This window comes from Dreissena polymorpha, chromosome 9 (genome assembly GCF_020536995.1).
Source record: "Dreissena polymorpha isolate Duluth1 chromosome 9, UMN_Dpol_1.0, whole genome shotgun sequence".
NCBI classification, from domain to species: domain Eukaryota; kingdom Metazoa; phylum Mollusca; class Bivalvia; order Myida; family Dreissenidae; genus Dreissena; species Dreissena polymorpha.
The window spans coordinates 50,857,725-50,880,680 of NC_068363.1; the positions used below are offsets into that span (position 1 = coordinate 50,857,725).

A 22,956-nucleotide genomic window follows, 5' to 3' on the forward strand; every position below is an offset into this window, starting at 1 on the left:
TAACATCAATAGAACGTGATGAATTTTCTGGCGGTAAATAACATGCACATGGATACATAGAACAGTTTTCAGATTCATGATGCATTTCTAGCCACAAAATACCATCAAATGAATCATTTACAATAGTTATGTTAAATTCTTGCAAGAGTTCATTTTAAACAAAAAAGCCGAGTCCACCTGAGCCGTGTTTAGCAATTTTATTAATAAATTTCCTTTTATGTCCAAACCATGTAAATCCTGGTAAAATTAAAATATTGCTTTCAACTAAATGTGTCTCAGCAATGCCAATAATATCAAGTTTTAAATAACATATACAACTAGATCTTGGAATATGATTATCAGATTGTTTATTGATGTTCCACCCCCTAACGTTCCAAAAACCCGCTGAAACCGAGCGCCGTTCTCTTCTAATTTGGTAGTCCCTGTTGTATGTACTGTTTCTTGAAAAAGAATATATTTACCTACCAAGACCAACTGCCTCTGAAGCGTAGAAAATAGGAAATATGTAAAGAAAGAACAGATAATCAAAATATCGTGTGTTTTTTTTCTTAAACCCTAAACCCGATAGACACATACAAGAGATTTAAGCACAATATGTGCAAAAGGCGCTAAGAACCCATGTAATAACCAACCTTACTCCGTCCGTGTTTATGCTCGAAATTGTTCTTCCCTTGTTTTTTAAGCGTGCACACATAATAACAAAAAAATAATTTCCATAGCATAATACAGATATATGAGAGTCATTAATATAAATCCATTTATTACATCTAACAGCGCGTATACGATAAGATTCTGTTAAACTACATTATTTTAAATACATTATTTTGCGCAAACAAACTCTGTCCACCAAATTTGTATTTGATTACCCTATAATCCGCATATATACTCGTACGGAATCTAGTGTAGAAATAATGTATATCAGAGGGGGTAATCACTTGATAGTCAAGATGGCGACGTCCACGCCGAGACAGTTATTTTTCGCCGTTGTATACCCTTAATTACCATTGTCTAATGTTTAAACGACGCTCACTTTCCAGCCTTATCAGTAAAAAAGTGATTAGCGTTTATTTGTATTTTAATTTTTATCTTATAACTCGACTTTACTCCCCGTAAATTTTCTTAATGGAGCCCTAATTAGGTCATCCCGCTAAGAAATTTCGCACCGAGTAAAGTCGAGATATAAATCGAATATTACTATGAAATAAACGCCAGTAACTTTATTGCTAATATGGCTGGAAAGTGGGTGGAATTTAAAAAATGATACAAGTAATACAGGATATAAAACGGCAAAAATACCGGCCTCGGCATGGATGTCGACGTCTTGATAATCACGTGATTACCCCATCTGGTATGTGTCGTATCATAATTTGCTGTTATTTTTGACTATTCACTATTGATAAGTTTACGCTGGTCTCTTGTTTAATAATAAATTAGTTTGTATTTTGTTTCAATATGTACGTGTGAATCTTCTGAACAAGGATGGTATATATGTTAGTGTTTCCTTTTGAATTGGCTTATTGTGGTCAGTAATATTTAAAGGCCTATTTTAATTTACCCCATCCATACCCACAGAGTAGTGAACCACAAGAATAAAAACTATTGCATATATGAAAGAAATTACAATTAATCGATATGATATGGTGTGTATAAAATTAGTGAACAGACGATATATTATCTTTACATATGTATCTCAATCGCGATGTTTCTTCCATGAAAAACAGCTCGGTGCCCGGTATTCAACATAGACCGTCGTGTTTTTGTCTGGAGAAGTAAAAATCCAGCCCCTTCGAATTCGACGGAACTTAAAATAAAACCTTGAAGAAAGAAAATCGTCAGTTTTGAAATTACTTATCGTAATAGACATGTTAGTGCTATAAACACTTCAGAATAGAGACTACGTTATAGCTAAAGCATTTGGGTTTATTAATAACTAATGATTAGAAATGGACAGTTGCGCTATTTAGAACATTAATGTTATGGTCCTCATGTTCGTAAGACACCCATTAAAGCAACTTAAATTGCGTTGCATCTCAGTGTTTTTTTAACAAACCTACAAACAACGGTAAACAGGTTTACCGTCTAAAATGATCATGCATTTCCCATGAACTACATAACTAACCCCACACGCACGATTGTTAATTGCGATATTGTTACCTCACAACATTCTCGTCATTCTTAATTAAAATTAATTAGTTCCTCCAAAAATATGAAGACACGTTGGTTGCTAAAAGTAGGTGCTAGGGAACCTACATTTTCCTTATAGAAGCAACAACAAATGCAATAGTGTTTATTAGTTGTGTTTGCATTTTCGTGAACTTTGAATTTTTTATAATGGATCTTTTAACTTTGGGTAAGCGTTTTTTAAATAAATATCATTAAGTGATATACTTTTAATCTGAATGATTTAATTTGAATTAAAAGTGATAGTAATGTCTATATATTTTACTGCCTCATTTTATAAATGTTTTATAACGTGGTTTATATTATTTCAAATGTATTATTCGTTCATATTTCGATATAATTGTTTTAAAATATAATAAAAACAGTTTAAATTTAATTTAATTTAAATTAAATTGTCTTATTTAAAGAAGCCCCCATTAACTAGTACACTACGATTATTTTCTGAAAGTCAATGAAGCCTTAGTTGTACATTTTTTAATATTAGTTATGTCTGGGGTTTTCGTGTAAGGTACTGAAATACCTAGAAAATAACGTATGAAGTGTTCGTTCACCGAAACTATAAAATATCGGTTAAGAACAATTTACAAAAAATAATATTTCCACATTATATGTATTTATAATTTGGTTCATAAGTAACTACACGAATGTGATCGGATGCGTTTTCATGTTTCCAGTTTTGTTTCTTTTATTTTCCAATAACATAAACACTGATAAGTTGTACACCCCCACAGGAAGATAGCTGCTTCAGCTTAACAAACATGACAGGCAAATCGATATCTAAGAATGCATATAACAAGCGATATTCAATGACGTTGATAGTAAGAATAATTCAAGGAGTTTTCATCGTTTCGTGAAACTCAGATACCATGCGATGCCGCGCCATGCGTAACTCTGTTGTATGTCATATGCAGCTAGCGTATTCTGGTCTGGAGCCTCCATGTCCGCTATACATGCGCGCAAGGTTTCGTAGTCTCATTTGAAGAAAGGGTGTGATTGCACAGGCTGTTCAGTATCTACGCAGGCCACATATAACATAATACCCATTTTCGCAAGGATGGGTTTCGCAATCCTTAATCTGTAAATAGTGAGCGGTGCTTAATTCGGTAGTTATGTACACGCAAACTAACTGCTATATCCGGCAGTTATCTGCACTCATATTAATATTAAGTAAATTTTTAATTTAACTTATAGGCAGCATACTAAAATAAAGATGTAAATCATACGCATTTAACGAACGTGAAGTTATATTTCGACAAAAATATGCTTATTACTAAACTTAACTAATCATTAGCTGTTTTACTGAAAGGGACTTATTAAGCCTTTCTTTTTTTTTACAGATAAACATTTTTTGAGTAAGTATGATAACTTGGAGAAAACATGTTTAACACCTTACTTAAGATGTTTTGTTGTTAAGTATTTCAATATTTATCCGTGCACATTTTAACCATTGTCACGTTATTCTCGTGTTGTCTTCTTTCAGGAACGATTTACAATAATGTTAATCTTTAAATACTCGATAAAAAAAAACACTATATAAAAAGCTGTCTACAGAGACCATTTACCACATAGGTTTCAGCGTTGTGAATTATTATTCGCTAGGTACCAAATGAAATGTACATTAAACATGACACCATGTTTTCCTTAATAATACACAAAAACAAGAAAATTATTAGATAACATACAGAACTGAAAAGGACGAATATATCATTTTTATAAGAATCATATATTATTGAAACACTTATTAAACATCTAATGAAATAAAACATTCAATTTGCAAAACTGTCGTATGAAAAGGATTATGTGATCTATCAAAACTCTATCTACAATATTTTACATGCGAGTCCTATCATTAAAAAAAACCTCTTAATAGCACTCGTGTTTTATTCCTCTCCATAAATGATGCAATACTCTTTTCGAGGGAAGAATACATTTTCTCAAATTAGATTGCTTACCAAAATATGTGTCTAGTTAATTTATCAAAATATAGAAAGCACGTTGCAAGAGATTAACATCTGTTACTTTTGAATAAAAATTTACCTCAAAACAAATACAGTATTAATATAAAATTCATTGTTCTTTTCGACACAAATAACATCACACACAAAAGTAATTTTCCAGACACAAGTTTTCGTGCTGCAATTTGTTTTGTATGTTAAACAAAAGTAATTTTTCAGCTGATATGATATATTTCATAGTACAGCAACATTAAGTTAGTAATATTTAAAAAACGTCCTTTAGATTAGCATTACAAATCCGTCACATCACAGCGTTTTGATGCAGATAAAAAAGTATGATTGTAACAGCTTTTGCTTTCAAATAAATCAAACATGTCTTGTTCTGTGACAATTGAGCAAATTGCATGTGCGTAAAGTGTCGTCCCAGATTAGCTTGTGCGGACTGCACAGGCTAATCTGTGACGACACTTTACGCACATGCATTATGCCCAGTTTTCTCAGAACAAGACACAAATATAAATGTCTTGAAAAACTCTGCTTGCAGGCTATAGATTGGTGTTTGTCGGCCTCATGATGAGCGCTTGCATTCGTGCCCAGGAGTACGGAAATCAGAACTCAAAGGCAAAGCTAAAATGTCAATAGATTCTATAAAGTATTCATTTAACAAATTATCAAGTCCATGGACTTTATTCCGCTTAAGTAGTTTAACAGCTTTAACAATTTCTTCCACAGAGATAGTTTATCTAGTTCCGGATAAGCGTTATTCGGCAAATCATATTTTTTATGTTCATTAAAAAACTCAGATTCATCATTTTCCCAATTAATAACATGGCTCCCTAAGTTCTTAAAAAAGTCTCGAAAAGCATCTAAAGGTATATGTTTGTTTAAATGGAACAAGGTTTGTACAACATTAATATAACCGGGAATGAGAATTGGCATAAAATATATATGCATTTCTTTTATTTCAAAGTAACGTAAATGGGCCTTTTCACAGATTTTGGCATTTTTCGAAGTTTGTCATAAAATGCTTTATATTGATAAATGTAAACATTGTATACAAAATGCTGCAGTAAAAAATCAAGAATACAATTAAAAACAGAAAAAGGTAATCCTAAGCAGGGCTCGAACCACTTACCCCTGGAGTCCTGGAGTAAAAAGTCTACCACTTAGACCAATCGGCCATTCTTCCAAATACAATGTGAGATGTATTTTATACTTTATATAAGCAATCCTTGTAGTTTCACCAAATATAACGACAACACCAGAACTCTCCGAATTATTAATTCGTTCCGCGTTGCAACGCTTGATAATTTTCAGGTTTTTAAATCGTTAAAAGATGCATATAATGGTTATTTTAGAGCATGGTAAATGTTCAGTATTACTGTTTCCTCACAAATATCATAACTAAAACGAAAATTTGCGAATCTGAAACAACTTTTTTCAATTATGTCAATTTACCCGAACGGGAAAAGGCCCCTTTAAAATTATAAATATGTATTTTTATGAATATTTACATTCATAATTTTAACATGTATTATTTGGTTGACTGCACGTGTAAGCGTCAATTTTTTTCTCAAAATTCTATTTATTTTACTTTGTTGTATGAAATGCACTTGTTTGTACAATTATATTACACGGTTCCCTCCAGTTAATCATGTTGTCAGTTAACAAGTAAATAGCAACTTAAAATTTGTTCACTGAATAGTTTGTGTCGCATAATTCTTGACCTTTATAATTTCTATTAATTACGTTAGATCAATTTTTTACTGATTACCTACCGATATTTATGGAAAGAACATAATTCTGTATGTACACTATCTTTACCCCCATCTTTATATCTGATCTCTGTGTCGAAACAGTGGCTTGTGAACAACTTTCAGACAGATGACAAAATTACGAAACTTGTTTTCCGTAGTATCTTCATCGCTATAACTCAACTTAAATGTTATCCGTGGACAAAATGGTGTAAAAGAATAAGTATATATATATATATATATATATATATATATATATATATATATATATATATATATATATATATATATATATATATATATATATATATATATATATATATAATGCGACTTAGTCAAAATACTAAGATCAAGTTAATTTAAATAAAAACAGCATGAGGAGGTCACATAACTGATAAACAATTGTATTCTTCAATATATGATCGTATGCACAGGGACGTGTAAATATTTATATATTTTTTTAATTATATTCTCATTTATATCATGTTATATATTACAATGCACAATATCTGAAAATGCATGGTAAAATCTCGTCGGATTCTTAGGAAACAAATTGAACTAAGTGTTGTTAATTATTCCACCAATTATGCAATTACATTATTACCATTTCCGACATCTTTGTTCATTTATTCAAAGTTGAAAAACTGCTGCGAGTCTTGTGAAACATATTGGTTAATATTGTTAATAAATACCGACAAATTGGTTATTAGCGCTCTTAATGTGTGCTTATTGTACGAACTGCCAACTCAAATGTGTTCGTGCTTTATGTTGGCTCAGATTGAGTTCACCTCATTTCAAATGCAAATGTAGCCGTTATAACGTATAATATATGAGAAAGTGTAATTTGGTTTCTTTCAAGTTTCTGTTTTGGTATAAGTCCAACTACATGTATCGTTCATTTAACGGGATTGCCGGCTTATTATCATCTAACAGTAACTTTAAATTATTCTTGACAATAAATGCCATCGTGGCGGGTAAAGGTCTAGAGAAAAAGCGTTTGTTTGTTGCAAGTTCAATTATGTTTAAGTAGTGGTATCAATTCGTGGTACATATCACTTCCGCCCCATCAAAAATATAAATACATGTGTATCGTTTTCAAATGCGTGCACTGATCTTAAATGTAAATAACATGCATGTGTGTTGAAAGTAAACGATGCAGAATTTCTTATAAACTTGATGTCAGTTCAAAATAATAATATAGTCTCATACATAAACTAAAATAAACGTTTATACAATCTTAAGAAGTCACTCATGGACATTTTATAGATATTATCAGACTTGACGCATATTTTGTTGGTTGTTAAAAGCGATGTTAACAGCGTATTGGTTTTTCCGAAACAACTATGACATTTGGTGTTTTCATCAGAAATGAACACACACATTTAATGTTTTAAAATCTATTTGATGTTATGCAATAAACTAATTTTTTAAACTGAGCACATAACAGTACTAAAGAATGACCACAAATGTAAAATTCGATAGTATATACTTATTATAGCGGAAATAATTTAAATGCTATTAATGCATTGCATAATATTGAAGTCATGTTATAAATGAAGTAATACCTATGCTCATTTAATTTGATACACATACATTGTCGCCATCCAAGTATGTTTAAATTATTGTGTTATTTATACAGAAAAATAACGGACAATTAAAACGTTAGATCGCGCTGTCTAGCACGATATTCAAACTAATTGCCCACAGATCCTTTGAAAGAACTCACATACATTATAAACCAAAATCTTTAAATATTATTAAAGCACTCTGCTTTCCTTTTTTTTTAATTAAGACTATGCGGATTATATACTGTTTTATCACCAATATAAATAAGTGTTAAATATGTATTCTTCTACACGGAAATTTAGACAACTTAGTGTTTTTTATATAAAAAAAAATGTAGAGAATCTAGTGAATGAAGTGTTAATCTTTTATCGCAATTGATCGTATTTAAAAGTATTTGCGACCAGAAAAAGGTTTTCTAGCATTGGAAATATTTGACTACCAAGCACATGGCATCAATGAAACCTATTAAATAAGTTTATGAGTCTTACCTGGTGTTTATCTTTCTCATACCTCGTACCAAATTGAACATTGGTAAAACAGTAGAAGCTTCAGGTTAACAAAATGTTGTGTAGTTCATATACTCATTTCATGCAAAATCAATAAATGCTACTTAGCACCTCGATCTATCTTTTATTTGTACTTCTCATAATATTTCACTGTTTGGCCTTATTAAAATGATACAATATTAACCAATAAAAACAGCCTGCTTGAACTGAACTTCGTTTATTACTTGCATTTCATTTACGTGTTACTTATCGCATGCGACAAATATACATCTGTGAATTTTTATATTATTATATATGCGAACTTTAAATATGCAAATAGTACAAACTTGCATTTTATTGAAATATCAACTCTAGTTTTAATATACTGCATGAACTGAGGTAGAAATAAAATAAAAATGTGAGACTTGAACGAAATTTATGTAATACAGCTACCAAATGACACAGCGAACAATACAAGCACGGTGTGATTAACTGTATCATATCATAATTCATGAATTTCGTATTTCATATCAAATGTTAAATCTCCAGGTATATCAGATTAGATGCACGTAATATTAAACGTTAATGTTTTAAAGTGTTTTTTCTGACTTCACGCATGCCATTATCTTTCAATAGTTGAAAACTTGATTGACGCATCAGTTCAAAAACCATCAAGATATACTGATAAACTGAGTTGGTAGATTGCATTACTGACAGCCATTCAATTATAACATTCTTATTTATGATAGATGCGTCCCATTGCTTGAAAATAACGATATTTACATCAAGCGCAGAATAACAACAATCAGCACACGTAAGTGAATGTATGTCTACAATCCAATTATGGCCTACTGAATAGTATGCCTGACTTCAACGACGGTAAAAGCTGTAGTATTACCTTGCTTTTTTTATAAATCGCCTGAACAGTTTTCTGATTTAATCGTATGTGATTGAACTATATTACCACGTGAAGCTCCGTGAATAAGAAATCTATTTGAATTTTGTAATTTTGTATACCGTCTTTATCGCATTCAGAATAAATTCACACAATAAGAACTCGGTTAAATGCACGAGTAATGTGTTTGTACCCAATTAATCATCTATATTCATCTATATGTCTTTTCTATTGCACACTCTCATGATTTAGTTTAAACCTATTTATTATAGCTCGATTGCATCGAAAGCCTGAGATATAAACGCTCTCGAGTCCGTTTCCTGGGCCTAGAACCAGTACTTGGTGGCTTTGGGGGAGATCTAAAGAACGCTTCCACGGTGGGGATCGAACCCGTGACATCCCGGTCGGTAGGCGGACACCATATCCATTACACCACGGCGACCTAATGATTTGACATTCCGGAACCAAATTAAATGATAGTTGTCAGTATTTTTAAAATGTTCATAACAATTAAAAACACATACCAAACAATCAAATAGAAATTATTAACTATTACGCCAAATATATTCAATATCATTAAGACGAATGTGTAAACAGATTCCAACACGAAGTTTCGTTGTTTACTATAAATCTTTCAGAAAAAAAGACGAAATTGGATGTTTACTGACGTTAAAAAATATAATCAACATTATAGGACCGTCTGTTCGAAAAACTAACGAATTAATGTATCTTGCGATTAACATTCACACCATTGTCAATTGAATGTTAAATGATGTTTCAAACGATTCTTGTTATCAACTTTTTGATTATGATAACATTGGCGTGGAATACATTTTCCCATTAAGGATTATGTTTCTAATTGAACGTCCCGCTCTTAAGCCGTACGTTTTTTTTTCTTAATTATTTGACTATTTAAATATTCTGAAGATTCCATTGAACATTTTCATAGTCAACCTCCTAAACTGGTCTAGTCACCTTTGAGCATAAAACATTGTAATATATACACTGGATAAAATGTACCAGAAACTTAATTCAACATATAATATATTATTACAGTAATGGCCCAAGATCGTCATAACATATTATGTATGGTCATTTTTATGGATACACCCATGTTGTAGTCTATTTTGCAAAACATAGTATCGTGATGTATGTCACAGCGAACTCCTGTAAATGATATAGCAAAGCAGAAAGCATGGTAATTACCTTGTAGCTATACAAAACAGAGTGCTAAACATTTTCATTTATGTTAGTAATTTCATGCACCGAGTAAAGTCGGGATATGGAGCAAATATTACTAAGAAATACACGCCATTTACCTTCTTGCTAATATGGCTGGAAAGTGGGCGGAATTAAAAAAAAAACAAGTTATAAAGGTTATAAAACGGCGAAAAATACTGGCCTCAACATGGGCGTCGCCATCTTGACTATCACGTGATTAGAACCGCATGGGTTTACAAATTTAAATTTTGATATTCTACCGACCCTAAATGGAAGCATGTAAGATCATAAGTTGGAGTATGATACGTGTGAATTTTGAAAACAAAAGAGAGTAAGAAATGTTAATGAACGGCAACGGGAAATAATGTACTTTTTCTATATAATATTCTTATATGGCCCGTTTAGGTAGTTAAAATGTATATGGCAAACAAAGAAAAAACGGGTAACTGAATAAATTCGGGCAAATACTTGTCGACCTTTGTATTGAATCAATAACGCTAAATAAACACTATGAATGAATATCTACCGGTATTATGGAAACAATGCACTTTGTTTACACAACAGGTTCTTGCCATCGGCATTTAGACAGCTGCCATAATTAAGACAGTTGTTTCCAATAGTACTTTTATCGCAAACACAAAACAAAGGACGCGACGAAAAATGCAAATGGAGTTTTGAATAATTGCATTGCATCATATTTCGCGAATTTTATTACAAGCTGTTAAGTAATTTAATGCGGAAATCAGAGGATACGAGATACCAGATTTAATAAACGTTATAGAGCGCGTTGATGTATGCCTGCGGGATTCAGTTTATTTCTATTTTTCATTTGAATGAATTTCATAATTTGGTTAGGTGTATCTATACAGTTAACAAGATTTACATATTGAATAAAACATCGTTTCGTCTATAAGAAGATTCAAGAGTAAGACACATGTGTCTGTATTGAGAAAGTACATTTTGATTATGTAACACGTTATGTATATTATTGATATAAATAGTGGTTGTCTTTCACAATTAAAGAGTGCAAGATTTAATGAAAGTTTTTAAACATATCAAAATATTTCATTGGGGAAATATGCTGAAATATGCGTTCTATAAATCCGTATTCCAGTGTATGTCACAAATTCAGGAAATGAAGTTTCCAGATACGAGGTGATCGCAGAGTCTCAGATATTTAAGAGAGAATGTTTATCACACCATAAGAGATACGCATGTGTGTTGCGAATGGCCTTTGTACATGATTTCACCGGGCCTGGGTCTTATCTCTCGTTGTAAAACATGTTTTCTGAGAACACTACCGAAATATAGTGCTGTACCGTACATAACATTAAGCTCATAGCAATAAAATCAGGGCAGGTCTACATATATATCAATACAGGATACTAAGAACTTGCTTGAATGATGCGGGTTATCACTTTCCGACATGTGGATTTGTCTGGATTATTTGTGTACGGTTAAGTTATAAATTAGCAAAAAAGGACATAAATCATGAAAATAATTGTTTTAAATCAACAAGGTTTGTACAACATTAAAACCGTGGCAATAAGGAACGGCATCAAACGCATAGGTATATATGTTATTTCTTAGTGAATTAAAAGTATAACTACATTATTATGTATCATAATGATTATTACGAGAAGTAATAATCAGAATTATTTTGTTGCTTGCACGTTTTTGTATCTTCGTTACTATTTTTCGTAAAAATCGAGTTATTGTTAATTAATAAATGTTAATGAAAGACAACGTGAAATAATGTACTTTTTGTATATAATATTGTTATATGGCTTGCTTAGGTAAATAATTGAGCTAGTTAAAATGTAAATGGCAAAAAAGAAGAATATCGGTTAACTGATGAATAAATTCGGGCAAATAATTGTCGACCTTTGTATTGAATCAATAACGCTTGCTAAACACTTGGAATGAATGTCTACCGGTATTTATGGTAACAATGCACTATGTTTACACAACAGGGTCTTGCCAACGGCATTCAGACAGCTGCCGTAATTACGACAGTTGTTTCCAAAAGTACTTTTATCCCTAATACCAACTTGAAAATTATCCGATGACGAAAAAGGGTTTCAAAACAATTGTGTTGTAGCCAATTAACACGTCATAAACGGTAGTTTGCTAGGATATGACGAAACACTTTAAACACTTCCAGTCCTGGAACCGAATTTTGAAGGCCTTTGCAAACAGTTTGGATTCAGATGAGACGCCACAGAACGTGGCGTCTCATCAGGATCCAAACTGTTTGTTATTCTGATAGTATTCTTGGAAAAACATGCTAATTTTAGAAATTTAGCAGATGAAATTTTTGCAGACGACAAAGTTCCCAGCATGCAAAGGGTTAAACACTTCAAATACGTGTGCTGAGAGAGCAGCACCATAAATGCGTTAGATCTGCCATTGGAATACACAGACATACCGGTAAAGCGACATTGCTACATTTGCTATTGGGAATTCTATTGGTGTTATGGCATTCGACAGAACATACGAGAACCGTGATATTTCATTTGCATCGGAATTTTTAACAACTTTTCTTATTGCAATTTAAATCCATCGCATACAGAGTTCTTTGCTTATTTTTCATGTGCCAACGACTAACGATGAAACTCCAGACACCCTTTAATGAGAGAAATCATTGGTTACTATTTTCGCAACAGAACACTAACTATATGCATAAAATGATCCAAACTGAAATCGCCGCTTTGGAACAGTCAATTCAACGCATTGGTTGGTTAACCTGTTTGAGGACTAGTCGAACATCAAACTTATCCTAAACGGAATAACAAACTAAACGCGCGTTTAAAACGATTTCATTCAAATGTACCAATCCAAACAGTCGTTGAAAACCCAAATACGAAAATTTAACGCGTGAATCGAATACTTAAACATTGTATTAGTACAGCCAGGTCGAAGTATATCGGAAATCTATTAAAGCGATTAGAGGGTAGGTTTTAAATTAAATAGTATCGAAACAGTCGATGAAAACCCAAATACGAAAATTTAACGCGTGAATCGAATACTTAAACCTTGTATTAGTACAACCAGGTCGTAATATATCGGAAATCTATTAAAGCGATCAGAGGGTAGGTTTTAAATTGAATAGTATGCAAACAAATATAGTCCATCTCGAGAAGACATTACACTATCAAGCCTTACTTCATACGTATTGAAGTAATTTCAAGGGATTTAAATAAAACTTCCTCTATGTTACAAATTTTTATAGAAAGTGTGGGGCATAAAAAACATTACTCTTTTTATAAGTTTGTTTCCGTGTGTATAATGTCACTGTGCTAAGCATAACTATAAGAATAACATTCATGCTTATGAGAATGCCTTTATCAATTAAGCATATATATTGACATGTTTGTGTGTTTCAATTTCCAAATAAAAACAAAATTGTTTGTTCCCCCCATCTCCGCATGTCAAGGTCATAGTGTCAAAGCAATACTTCGGGAGTGTCCTTGTTTTTGATACAAACCGGAAGACAATTTTGAGCAACACTATTAATAGCTAAATACTGTAAAAACTCTGTTAAACCCCTTATTAGGAATTAGAAAATGGGTTTAAGTCTTGTTTTAAATCATGTTTCTGTGAGACTGTTTTCGCTGAGTCACACTTTTACTAATGCCATTGGTCGCAAATGGTTGTTTGACAGGTATATAGCAAGCACTTGACTGTGCGGTTAACAAGCTGGTTTTAAATTATTGGATTTAGACGAAGCGTTTAAATTTGTATGATATAGATAATGTTGTGAACTTGTGCAAATTAAATACTATCCGATTTCAATCTCATAACACGGCCAGTTGTACAGATAAGCGTTTTAAATACAGGTGATATCGGGATATTGTTTCAGTGTGTGTGTTCATTTTCCGTATTGTAATAAAGAACAAATTTGAGAGATTTGTTAAAATAACGTGCTAGTTTTTTTTTACTTCAACGTTTTATTATTTTAAGATATTTTTAATAACCTTTTATTTATGTTCGGATGTTTTAAAAGGTAATACAATTTGTGTGTATGCATTTAATTTGCTTGTAAACATATTAGTTTATGTGTTAAGTCTTTGTAGGATCATTTAAATTGCACTTTTTCGTTCAGAAGTTTCTCAACGTTTGTTTGACCTACATTGAAGAAGTTTTTTTTATTAATACTTTTATACAGGAAATATATAAATATTTATAAAATACTATACAGTTTACAGCAAATAATAATAAAGTCTATGTTTCATGATCAAAACGTTGCATGCAACTTAAACATACAAATGGTATGAACGTTTGAAAGAAAACAAATTGAACCACTTTTAAATTCTTATGTCCCTTCTTATTGCAATGAACAAGAACAATCGGACTAACGAAACAAACTCCGAGTTTATGAAACTAATAATACTTTTGTTCATGTCTTCACATCGGTCAATGCGTTTTGTTTGATAGACACGACTATAAGAGATGCTTCCTGGTGAGCGCGTTCAATTGTGACATAGAACAGAATCCGAAAGAACGCTAGTATCACTTCCGCGCGACTGCCGTCTGTATAACTGAAGTGCTTTGCTGTTTAATATTGATTGAGGTTGTGGTTTTAATGAGATTCGTGTAGAAGAACACTATTACCTTTGATTATTTCGTGTTTTTTTTTTCATGATAATAAATGAATCAACGTCCACCGTTCTAAATCATTTTCAGCGCAAATACGAAAAATCTGAACGAAAGGATATTCAACGAGGATACATTCAGATTTTCTCTCCGCGCTGTCGTTTGCTTGCAGAACCAGAGTGAAACTGTCTCAGAGCGCCTTACAACTGGGTCTGAGACACGAAAGTCACGTGCGGGATCACGTCGTCTGCTCTTCCGGTGGACCGCAGAATGCACCTGGTGGGCAAGGTGGCGTTGGTGACGGGCGGTGCCTCGGGAATGGGACGTGGTTTCGCTGAGGCGCTTCTTAAAGCTGCAGCTAAGGTTGACTTTTTTCTTTACAACGTATTTAACGAAACTCATTGAAAATTAGTTGTTGTTTTTTTTTCAATCAAATGAGGTACATTTAAACATGAAATAAATCTATGGGTTTATGTGTGTTATTCAGACTAAGTTGACCTAAAATCTATTGAAAAGATGCGAGTTACCGTGTGACACAATGGCGCGGCAATAAATAGTTATGTGTACCCTGGTCTCAGTTCAGTTCGAATTAAATCTATAAAAATATAACTATTAATCCAAAGCTATTCGTGTGGTGTATAAATTAAATGGAATATTAAATAATAAATTAAAGCAACATAATTTTTTGACAGAAGTTATGTTAAATGTAAGTCGTTGATGACGAGTTTTATCTTGCCGAAAGTTGAATAATATATTTTCATCTTTATTATTATTGTTGATATATAGTGACTTTGGCAAGAGTTACCGCTCCTGTTTAACATAATGATAAAATATAACGGTTGTTACATAAAAAATAAGTACAAAGCCCATAACTTCGCGAAATATCAATGGACCGGAACGCAACTTATACTCCATCGGTAAGTAAAGAAGGTAGAGTCACACACCAAATAGCAGGTCAACAATTATCTTAAAGCGTTTTGAAAATAAGTCTGCGAAATGAAATCCGGACATACGGACGGACAGTCCGACCTCTATATGCCATCCTACCAGAGTCATCTAATTCCAGCTCAATATCGGAAAGTGTTGCATAAAAAATACTCCGAAAACGGTTATTATAAAATAAGTACACGGCCCATAACTTCGCCAAATATCAATGGACCGGAACGAATTTCACACTTCGTCTGTAGGTCATGTAGGTAGACTTACATACCAAAATAATCTCAATTTTAAACGTTTGAGGAGGTTTGAACTCAAAGAGAAAATGCTATTATGGTTATTTGTCAGCCATACTTCATTATACATTTCTTAATAAAAGTTTTTTATTGTCAAAGTTTGCCTTTCTTCTTCACCAAGCATAATACCTTTATGAAATCTAAAGCTTTAAACAATGGTGTGAATTTCACACCAATCTTCAAAGCTTTAGACTTGATTAAGGTGCTTAATTACTTGGTATATTCCATAAATTTATATCACAAAATAGTTTTGTTAAGCAATAAATTTCATTTTGAAAAGTTCCAAATTAAACAAAAATCAGGCGGGGAGACACCTCTCGCACCCTTCCCGGTCCCAAATTCCTGCGAACGGCCCTGAATCGTTTGTTTATCTTAACTCTTACATGTATTTACAACTTTTGAATAGTCATTTTAGAAATTATATCCATATGCGATAACTCGATACCTGATAAACGATAGGACTTAACTCCTTGATTTTTTATCTGCAGTATTACTTTTGAATAAACATTAATAGTTTATCAATATACGAAAATCCAATATTCAATTATAAGCAAAATACACCATACGCACCGTTCCTTTAATCCGATTGAAGTTATCGCTAAGTCGGTATTACTGCATAGTTTGTACTTACAAAATTGTGTGTTTCCATTAAACTGAACGACCCTACATTTGATCATAGTAATACGCAAAATTAAGTCTTACATGTAAGGAAGAAATTTAGCATGGCCTTTTGGAAAGTTTTGTCATTAAACATCCTTATTAAGGTGGGAAATAACTTGCTTACAGTATAGTATAAAAGGCAACGAAATATTGCCTGAAATTCCCAGTTTTTTAAATGTAAGTGAAAACAAGCAACTTTTGTTTGGTCTTAGTCCGCTTTGAATTACAAGCCTTGAAGTTAGATACATTTATTGCGGTCGTATTTTAACTTCGGGCTTAGTCTTTGAGCATAATAAATCACAATACTGAACAAAAGAAGCTTTAACAATATGTAAACACATCGCTTTGGCTTTATGTAAACACATCTTCAGAGATAAACTACGAAAACAATTGATTTACATTGATTTACCGGGAGGTCACGGGTTCGATCCCCACCGTGGGAGCGTTCTTTAGATCTCCCCCAAAGAAACAAAGTACTGGTTGTAGGCTTTCGTTAGTTTACATACTGTATGTAGTTATTACTAAATTATTGTACATTACTTATAGTTATCAACTGAGTTTTTTTCAGGATTTTTTTTATACATTTGTCTACCGTGATCAAAAATTCGATGAATTACACATGTATGTCACTATCTAGAGTCGACATGTGTTCATTATTGATTCGCTCAATTTACATGATATTCCCGCGAGCGGATAGTTCTATATAAATAACATTATAAATCATATTAACTTTTCTCTCTGCTCGATGATCATCATGAATTTGCGGACGAATATCAATATACTGCATATATGTGTATCCATGCAAGGCACAGTAAAATATTGAGCGATTAACGTCGTGTCTAACTTTGTTAGTGTATTTTTGTAATTTTTTATAAAATTATTTTTTATTTCATATTTTAACTTCACGGTACTTCATGCTAACGTGCAATGACATTAAAAGGTCATAAATAACCGTGAAACATTTTTTGCTGACCCCGATTCGATCCCGGGGCCTAATGATCATATTGCTGTTATCAATCGGCCATCGAATCTTGCATAATTTAGGCTTGAGTTAAACAGCATACAAGAAATTGACATGTGGTCATCAACTTGAAAGGAAAAAAAAATTCAAACATTTACATCGGTAAGGTCTTTGATGCAGGTCTGTTCCAAAATGTCACCCATTGACTCAGGTATGTTTCAACACGTCACTCATTGATAAAGGTCTGTTCAAACATGTCCCGCACTAATACAGTTCTTTTCTATAATCTTAGGTCTGTATTGCCGACTTCAACGCAGAGACGGGTGTGGCCACGGAGTTGGATCTCAGACAACAGTACGGACACGACAACGTCATGTTCTCTAAGTGTAACATCACGTCTGCGACGGAGTTTGAGGGTTTGTCGTGCGTCTATGTTTGCGTAAAAGAAACTTTATCTATGTTACGTTGTTAAACGTTAACAGTTCGCATGCATGTCTATTTACATCATAACAACTGCATGTTATGCTGTTTGGGTTGTTTTGCAATTCGTCACAACTAGTTATTTGAACTTTGCCGACATTATATGCATATTATTTAACCAAGGAATAATTGCACATACAAAATCAGACCTCCCCTGTTCTGTATTACTATCGCCATGTCTTTCTTATGTTAAAGCTGTGTTCAAACAGACAAAAGAGGCGTTCGGTGGGATCGATATAGTCGTCAATAACGCTGGAATAGGAGGGGAAACGGACGAGAAGTGGGAACAAACTGTGAATGTTAACATGGTGAGATGTTGTGATATGTTAACTCTTGATGTATTGCTAACTAAATATACTCTTATAAGATGATGTTGAAACTTGTTTATTGTTATCCTTATATCTGTCGGTTGGATCGTGTGTACATACTTTTCTATCTCGCCCTTACGTTGTCGAGTGTACAAACACATCTAGGACAGCTGGATAACCAGTACAAAGTTCAAACACTAATGTCGGTAACTGACAAGTGCCCCTCTTGAATCTGATGTTTGTGTGTGTGTGGGGGGGGGGGGGGGTAGTCATATTAAGGATTTCATTACTTATCCCTTCTTAAGGTATATGGCCGGACCTGAGATCGAACCTGCAATGCTCGGTTGTGTAGTCCAGCGTTACATGATAAGACCTAGCCAGAGGAGTCGAAATGTAAAAAAAAATATTTTTGCTATCGGCTAATAGCTTTAAACACTATTAAGCTTTTGGCCATGATTATGAACACGATTGAAACCAAACTGATTACTCCTTGTACATCCGACAGAAAGGGACCCTACGTGGACTGCGACTCGCCATGTACTATCTCAGTGTAGAGCATGGAGGCCGCGGGGGCTGCATTGTCAACGTGGCCAGCATGGCAGGTAAGAATGGCCAGTACGGCGGGTAAGAATGGCCAGTATTGCGGGTAAGCATGGTCAGTATGGCGGTTAAGCGTGGCCAACATGGCGGGTAGGCGTGACCAATATGGCGGGTATGCGTGAGCTGTATGGCGGGTATGCGTGACCAGTAGGAAGGGTAAGCGTGGCTAGTATGGCGGGTAAGCGTGGCCAGTATGGCGGGTAATCGTGGCCAGTATGACGGGTAAGCGTGGTCAGTATGGCGGGTAAGCGTGACCAATATGGCGGATAAGCGTGACCAGTAGGGCGGGTAAGCGTGGCCAGTATGGCGGGAAAGGACAGCTGGATACCCGCCAACATGGCGGGTAAGCGTGACCAATATGGCGGGTATGCGTGATCAGTATGGCGGGTAAGCGTGGCAAGAAGGGCGGGTAAGCGTGGCCAGTATGGCGGATAAGCGTAGCCAGTAGGGCGGGTAAGCGTGGCCAGTATGGCGGGTTAGCATGGCCAGTATGGCGGGAAACGACAGCTGGAAAGCATGGCCAGTATGACGGGTAAGCGTGGCCAGTATGGCGGGTAAGCCTGGCCAGTATGGCGGGTAAGCGTGGCCAGTAGGGCGGGTAAGCGTGGCCAGTATGGGGGATAAGCGTAGCCAGTATGGCGGGTAAGCATGGCCAGTACGGCGGGTAAGCGTGACCAATATGGCGGCTAATCGTGGCAATTATGGCGGGTAAGCGTGACCAATATGGCGGGTAAGCATGGCCAGTATGGCAGGTAATCGTGGCAAGTATGGCGGGAAAGCGTGGCCAGTATGGCGGTTAAGCGTGGCCAGTATGACGGGAAAGCGTGGCCAGTATGGCGGTTAAGCGTGGCCAGTATGGCGGGAAAGCGTGGCCAGTATGGTGGATAAACGTGGCAAGTAACGCGGGTTAGTGTCGTCAACGTGGCCAGTATGGCGGGTATGCGTCAACTTTGCCAGTATGACGGATAAGCGCCCAGTATGGCGGTAAGCGCCCGTCAGTGGACCTGAACGGGAAGTTAAAGAATTATGATTTACTGCACAGTATGACTTCATTATTCAACAACTTACTTCTGTTGGAGATTTCTCCTTGGTCAAATAATACATAATGAGAGGAAAGTTATTATTTCGTTTATTACGAGTAAATGGATACTAAATGCAGTATCAACGGTGGCACGAAGGTGAAATATTTCAGCAATATTCCGTATGTCACTTCAGTGGTACCGTAGTACACCAGAACTGTCAACATGTTTGAGCCATTTAATTGAAAAATAGATGGCTGCTTTAATATGTGTACTTTCTGGATACAGGTTTGAATCCGAACCCATTCTCGCCTGTGTATGGCTGCACTAAGGCAGGAATCATTCACGCTACACGATGTTATGCAGTAAGTTGAAAAACACTTCTTATATCTATGTTGATCACACAAAAACACAAGATATGTTACCCGTTTAATTGTCCCGAAGAAAGGGAAAAACTGTTTCGATTAAGTTTGAGGAATACTTGACATTAACCCATTGTAGTTCTAAACGTTTTGTGTAAATTAACGTACATTCAAACAGACTCCGTCAACACTTATTGTCGAGTAGAAATGCTTGACATTTTTGTGTAAACAAACGTAAACATATAATAACTATTTGTTTCTCTTAAGATATTACCATTCTATTTTGAGCTTCCCCAATGCATAAATAAACAATAATCAGTATTAAGGATGCACCGCACAAACAAAGAAACATCTTTATTAAGGTATCCGAGGCGGCCAAAAAGTCAAACATCCGACTCAACGTGATGTGTCCGGCGTTCGTAGACACGCCCATGTTTAGACAGATGGCGGCGGGGGACGCTTCCCAGACTATCGGCGGGGACCAGACAGCCGTGAACGCGTTCATTGAGCGCATTGGAGTACTCAGGTACTGTTCACGTGGAATTGGTTTGCGCGGCGATTGATCCTAAATTAATTGTTGCACATGTGTATAACATCGCAGCACATTGATCTTTGTTTCTTCTTTTTTCGACCCGAAAACGAAAGAATAAATGTTATCCGCTGTGTATGTCCGTCTGAATTATAATCTTTAGGAACATATGTTTCGGGTTTTGTGAAACGAATTGTGCCGATAGTTTTTTTTTTTGGTTATAGTTATCTCATTCCTACTGATGCAGTACAAACTGCTAAAATTTAGAAAATTGTTTAGGAATAAAACACTTATTGTAAATGTGACGGTTGGAAGTTTGCGTGTTTTAGCACAGAAGATGTGTCGGCGGCATTAATTGACATTCTCACGGATGAAACGAGAAACGGGTTGATTTTGCGTTGCGCGAAGAAGACTGGGAACGTTTACAGCACGCTTACTGTACAAGACGTGTAACATAATTTCATGCATCGTGTAACGGAACAAATCGTTTACTTAACAGCGGCAGTGCAATGGAGCAGCGGATTTGCGTATCGTTTATGGGACAGAACCTATTGTTGTGTACAACCGAAAAATGGACGTGTAACCGAACAATGAGATAAGAAGGCAATCGAAAAACGGACGTATACAAAACATCGGTTGTTGGGGAATATAAGTACATTCTGGGTGCTGTTAATTTGTTCATGTGTATAACATTCGTGTACAGGTTGAAGTCATTCAACTAAAGCGAATCATGACAGCTCGCATATGATGACCGTTATGACCACGAAAACCAAGCTGGCGTCCATAAGTACCAGGTCACAACATGCGCTCAAATCCTTGCAGAAACTTAATAAATAAGCGAGAAGGGTGAGAAGGATCCACATTTCAATAGTATTGCCATCAATATCTCGTTAATTGAACGGAAAAGCATACACTATGTGCCAACTGGCAGGGCTGGAAAAAAAAAAGATATATTGTATGTAGTCTTTGACCATTATTTGTGTGTTTACAGAGTTCATGAATTCATATTGTACAGAGAGAACATATCGTTTTAGGAAAATCTAACGGTAGGTGCATGTAAAATGTATTGAACAAAAATAACAAGTTGCGAGTCTTGCTTTTATATTTTAATTTGTTCAATGCATATGTCAACAGTAAGAAATACTTTATATACCCATTTGATTTGTACATTAATGTATAAGTTCTATCGTATTTAAACTGTTCATTGAATTGCCATTAGTAGTAAGTAATTGTTTTGGAATTGATTAATCATTGTATGTGAATAGTGTACTCTTACACATTTGTTAACAGAAATAACTTCAATAGTACACACTCCTATATAAATGACTGTTTTAAAGAAAGAAATAGGTGCATTAACGATTTCTTAATTCGGAAAAGCTTAACTTATGTTCATACAAAAATGTATTTTACTAGCGCGCTAGTGCTCCAATTTACAGCAATCATTGTCTTAACTTTGATTATTTTATTTTTAAAGAAAGAGTAGCACTTACTTTCTACCTGTTAGTATTGTGAATAGTGATAATAGAATTATATTTTATATAATGATATGCAAACATTTGCAATATCTCTTATAGCTCAACATCATGAGCGGTTATATACATAATGTTTTAGTGTGAATATGTGTCTCTGTTATAAATATGTAATGTATGTATATAAATGAGAATAAAGAATGAAACTACAATTGTAACACACCAACAAAATAAATACAGGTAATGAACAAAAGCGATTTTAGATAGTATGTCTTCTTCACGCAGCCGAGGCGAACTTCGTTAAGTCTTAACTTTTAAAGGGATTTGTTAAAATATTTTGGCATTTGTTGTGTAGATTATCATTAACTTTTTTAAGTTGATAAATGTAAACATCATAATTTTATGAGCCCGGCTATAAAACATAAATATAATTTAAGAAAAAATAAATACTCTGAGGCTGAACGGGCTTTGTGATTAAAAATATATATTCTTATCACTATCTTCTAAATCACTCGGCTATTCTTAATCACTATCTTCTGAATCACTCGGCTATTCTTAATCACTATCTTCTAAATCACTCGGCTATTTTTAATCACTATCTTCTAAATCACTCGGCTATTCGAGCTTAAACGTGTTATCATGCAGTTTATAATTCTAACAAGCAGCGTATTGTCACAAAGTAT

General features: G+C 34.4%; 1 protein-coding gene across 5 annotated transcripts; it reads left to right on the forward strand.

The window, feature by feature from the left end:
- Positions 1-13,696: 13,696 nt before the first annotated feature.
- Positions 13,697-22,735, forward strand: LOC127845101 (15-hydroxyprostaglandin dehydrogenase [NAD(+)]-like). Of its 5 annotated transcripts, none has more exons than XM_052375804.1 (8): positions 13,697-13,721; positions 14,744-15,016; positions 17,799-17,922; positions 18,182-18,294; positions 18,800-18,896; positions 20,202-20,278; positions 20,638-20,801; positions 21,134-22,735. In XM_052375804.1, exons 2-8 carry the CDS (start codon positions 14,924-14,926, stop codon positions 21,255-21,257), a joined length of 792 nt encoding a protein of 263 aa, XP_052231764.1. In that variant the 5' UTR covers positions 13,697-13,721; positions 14,744-14,923; the 3' UTR covers positions 21,258-22,735. The 5 variants fall into 5 exon arrangements, with proteins under 5 accessions (XP_052231764.1, XP_052231759.1, XP_052231762.1 ...); XM_052375799.1 differs by lacking the exon at positions 13,697-13,721 and adding an exon at positions 13,740-13,896; XM_052375802.1 differs by lacking the exon at positions 13,697-13,721 and adding an exon at positions 13,877-13,918.
- Positions 22,736-22,956: the final 221 nt, after the last annotated feature.

Bases quoted from the DNA above. Each gene is read 5' to 3' on its own strand.
- LOC127845101 (XM_052375804.1), top strand. From the start codon at position 14,924: ATGCACCTGGTGGGCAAGGTGGCGTTGGTGACGGGCGGTGCCTCGGGA. The intron at 15,017-17,798 runs GTTGACTTTTTT...CTATAATCTTAG, and splicing joins TTCTTAAAGCTGCAGCTAAG to GTCTGTATTGCCGACTTCAA. The intron at 20,279-20,637 runs GTAAGTTGAAAA...ATCTTTATTAAG, and splicing joins ACGCTACACGATGTTATGCA to GTATCCGAGGCGGCCAAAAA.